This window comes from Neophocaena asiaeorientalis, unplaced genomic scaffold, assembly GCF_003031525.2.
Source record: "Neophocaena asiaeorientalis asiaeorientalis breed wild unplaced genomic scaffold, Neophocaena_asiaeorientalis_V1.1 scaffold82, whole genome shotgun sequence".
Taxonomy (NCBI): domain Eukaryota; kingdom Metazoa; phylum Chordata; class Mammalia; order Artiodactyla; family Phocoenidae; genus Neophocaena; species Neophocaena asiaeorientalis.
The window spans coordinates 3,778,498-3,782,523 of record NW_020173068.1 but is presented as its reverse complement, the minus strand read 5'-3'; the positions used below and the strand labels follow the sequence as shown (position 1 = coordinate 3,782,523).

The following is a 4,026-nucleotide window of genomic DNA, read 5'->3' as shown; positions in this document are numbered from 1 at the left end:
TCTGAGGATATATACAAATATTGAATCCTTATGATATACACTTGAAATTAATATAATGTTATACGTTAATTATATCTCGTTTTTTTGTTTGTTTGTTTTATTTTGTTTTGTTTTTGCAATATGCTGGCCTCTCACTGTTGTGGCCTCTCCCGCTGCAGAGCACAGGCTCCAGACGCGCAGACTCAGCGACCATGGCTCACAGGCCCAGCTGCTCCACGGCATGTGGGATCTTCCCGGACCGGGGCTCGAACCCGTGTCCCCTGCATCGGCAGGCGGACTCTCAACCACTGCGCCACCAGGGAAGCCCTATATCTCGTTTTTTTAAGAAGTTAGAGTCATGCCAAGAACTGCCTCCCACAAACTTATTCAACAAACATATATTGAGTTCTTATGTTGATTCGGTACCCATACTGGCCATTGGAAACAAGAGTACAAAAAAGACAGAGTCTCTATCCTCCAGTCATCTATGCTTATAGCAAGTTCTGCTCTTCTGAGTCTCATACACTAAATGCCTTAGGCAAAACTAGGCTCACAAATAGTGAAGCAGATGTATTATTCTTGCCCTGAATAAACCTTAAGAAGGAAAGGTGTAAAGAGTTTGGATTTTCTTTCATATCTTATGTGTCTTCTATTTCCCCCCCAGGATCAAGAACAGGAAATTTCTTGCATGAGGTGTTCAGGAAAGGCTATTCTCAAACAGAATCATAGAAAACACAATTGCTATGAGATTTGGCTGCACTTTACTGCTCATAGCCTAAGGCCATGAAGATGCCAATAAAGGCTGGAGCTCAAGAACACGAACCCAGATCCAAGGCTTCTTCTCTTGCACCCAGCCATGAAGCTCCTTTTTCCTATCTTTGCCAGCCTCATGCTACAGTACCAGGTGAACACAGGTAATGTGAAATCCTAGGTTTAAGAGGGAGCGGTTTGAGGAAGCAGGGATTTGTCTGTCCGTAATAATGGGAACCCAAAGAGAAGCTAAAAAATGAGATGCCCAAGATATGGCTGAAAAGTTTATGTATTGCATCAGTCATACACCATCCCCCACATATCCCCATAGGCTCCAATCCCAGACTGTGTCTGATGGGTAAACACAGGAAGCTACAGAGAAAGTAGGGTGTTGTTTGTGTACTCAGAAATTATCCAGCATATAAAACTGCCTTCCTGCCCTCTAATAGTTGTCACCTGGGACTCATGCCAAGCCTACCTCATTTTTGCTCTTTTTCTAATTTAAGTCATCTCTTGAAGTAAAGGTTCCTATCAGTTTGTACCTTGGTATAATAAGGAGGAAATCCTTACCTTTACACTCAGAAAATCTCCTCTCAGGATCCAGTAAACAGGTCTATGTTCTCCATCTCAAATTTTTCAGATTTTTATAGAATTTCATTCCTTCTCTCAGCTTTGTTTTATTAGAAATCCCAAATTACCCATAGGAGCATCTAGGAACACATCATGGCAAAAACCTGAATTAGAGCATTGGCCACTGTTTTTTGAAAAGAAGATAGAAACATTGAGACTTGTTTCAAAATACAAGAATCATCCAGATATTAAATTGGCAATGGGTTTAGGAAGGGAAAGAAAAAGAGTCAAAGATGTTTCTTTTTTTGTTTTTTATCTTGGGACCTTAAGAGAAGGGCTATAATATAAGCCAGTATGCCTGTGTCATCTTGGGTAAAGTCAAACTTGAGCCTCAAATTCCACATAAGATAGTAGGGTTAATCAGTGTAGCTGCTTAAAATACAAGAATTTTACAGTGTTGACTTCGGTGAGAAACAATATTGAAATGTATGTGAACATTAGGTGCTACATAAATCTCTTGTGCTTTATAGAAAATCAGTTGAATTGCTGAGTGAGGGAGAAGCTTCTTGATTTGGAAAAGAGAAATAAATGGAACAATGGGATGGAAAAATCATCCAGCAGATGAAGATGAGGTACTACTCTAAGCAGGGAATTCAGAGATATAGATAACAATGTGGGGGTTATCTTCATAGAGATGAGGTTAAGGCTATGATAATAAATAAGACCTCTGAGGGACATAGTGTCCAGAGAGGCTGAAAATGATAGAACACCATGCCCCAGGAACCACAGGTCAAACGATTGTCAAGGAGAGTGAGGTCATGGAACACTGAGTTTGGCAAGAACTAAGAACTTCTGAAAGTCCATTGATTCTCTTTTGAAATTCTTTCTTGAATTAGTTTTATGATAGATTTTACTCTTGTTGGTATTTCCTAGGATCATAGGGAGATATAGTGATATTCTACAAGTGTCTACGATTAGAGGTCTAAAATCTTACCCTGAAGCAAATAATTTCATTCCCTTTTCTTCTTTAGATGTTTTAAATTATTCAATGAAAGGAGACTAGAGATTTATTTTGGATTTCAGAGGTGCACAAAGACTCTCTTGGCCTGCCAGTTGCCTCCACCAACATCCCTAACCACTGTACTTAAAATTTAGCATTAACAAACTCCCTCTGCCTCTATCCCTCTTGCTCCAGCAATTTTAACATCATATCTAGTTATTAACCTTAGCACTTTCGTTTTCTCTTTTCTTTGTGCAGAATACTTTGGCTTGGGAAGATGTGTAATGGGTTTTGGGAGATGCAAAGACCACTGTGCCATGGATGAAAAAGAGGTAGATAAATGCAAAAAGAAAAAATGTTGTATTGGACCAAAAGTGGTTCAATTGATAAAAAGCTACATACAAAATGAAATGCTCCGCACACTTGAAGAGGACTCTCAGGAAGTGCCAAAAATTACCAAGAATTTTAGTGTTGTGATGCAAATAAAAAATCATATTTTAGCTCTTCTGCCCAAATTCAAAAGTGTCAACCCTTTCGCTAACATCAACACCAGCGTCATCCCAAATGTCACCACTGTGAAGTCTGCCACCACTAACCCCATGATTGCAGGAAAGATAATACACACTGCTACTTCTACCAAGAGTGACACCAAAAAAAGAAGAGATTCAGCCACTGACTCCCCACCACCAGCGCCACCACCATAGACACTGCCGACAACATGACTGGAGCTGGAAGAAGCAGATGAGCAGGGATGTGGGTCTTTCCTTTAAAACACCAAGGTCCTCTTTATCTTTGTTGTCTATAAACTGAGACATAGAACTGTTTCCTTTATCATCAGTCATTCAATAAATACTGTTTAAGCACCCACAGTTTACATAATGTTATCATTCTCTCAGGAGTCTCACAGAGGATATAGAGCTAGAAAGAGATAGAATTTTAGTTTACATGCCCAGGAGAAAGCAAGCACCAGGAATGCTGACTACAATATTGAATTTGGCCCATGGATGGCCCAAAATAAACCTCTGTAATGAAGATTTATGGTTCTCATATTATGTGCTTTTCTTGGGGCAACAGGAATGAAAACAGCAGACATACTTTCTTTTTTCATAGATTTTTCCCACAGAAAGAAACATATACAAAATAGAATGTGGGGAGAGCAAGTCTACCTTCTCCACAGAAGAACATAACCTAAATTCATGAGCCCACTTAAGATAAAATTATGGGGGAATGAGAGGAGGGAAGAGGGGAAAGGAGAAGATATATGACTTCTATCTCTGAGACAAGGCATTTTCAACATGATTCCCAGTGAGACAAGAGGAAATAGGTAGAGCGATGCTTCCAATAGATACAGGATACAGACCACAGATGCAAATCATGTAGGTAACTTTTAATTTTCTAGTAGCCACATTAAAAAATGTAAAAATAGGGTCTGAAAAGCTAAAAAGCATTTTAAAATGCTTTAAAAAATATTGCCCTACCGGACGCAGCCCTGCCCACCAGAAACACAATATCCAGCTGCACCCACCAGAAAGGAAATAGTCAATCAAGTGCAGGAAATGCAGAGAGCCCCATACAAGATAAATCCAAGGAGAAACACGCCAAGACACATATTAATCAAACTATCAAAAATTAAATACAAAGAAAAATATTAAAAGCAGCAAGGGAAAAACAACAAATAACATACAAAGGAATCCCCATAAGGTTAACAGCTGATCTTTCAGCAGAAA

At 39.3% G+C, this 4,026-nt stretch overlaps 1 protein-coding gene across 1 annotated transcript; it reads left to right on the top strand.

Moving 5' to 3' along the window:
• Positions 1-825: 825 nt before the first annotated feature.
• DEFB129 (defensin beta 129) lies at positions 826-3,158 on the top strand. Its single transcript, XM_024743314.1, has 2 exons — positions 826-893; positions 2,558-3,158. Exons 1-2 carry the CDS (start codon positions 836-838, stop codon positions 3,001-3,003), a joined length of 504 nt encoding a protein of 167 aa, XP_024599082.1. The 5' UTR covers positions 826-835; the 3' UTR covers positions 3,004-3,158.
• The last annotated feature ends 868 nt before the right edge of the window (positions 3,159-4,026 follow it).

What these genes read in the sequence shown, in the direction of transcription:
- DEFB129 (XM_024743314.1), top strand. Translation starts at nt 836, where the DNA reads ATGAAGCTCCTTTTTCCTATCTTTGCCAGCCTCATGCTACAGTACCAG. An exon ending in ACAGTACCAGGTGAACACAG is followed by an intron (nt 894 to 2,557) that starts GTAATGTGAAAT and finishes TTCTTTGTGCAG; the next exon opens with AATACTTTGGCTTGGGAAGA.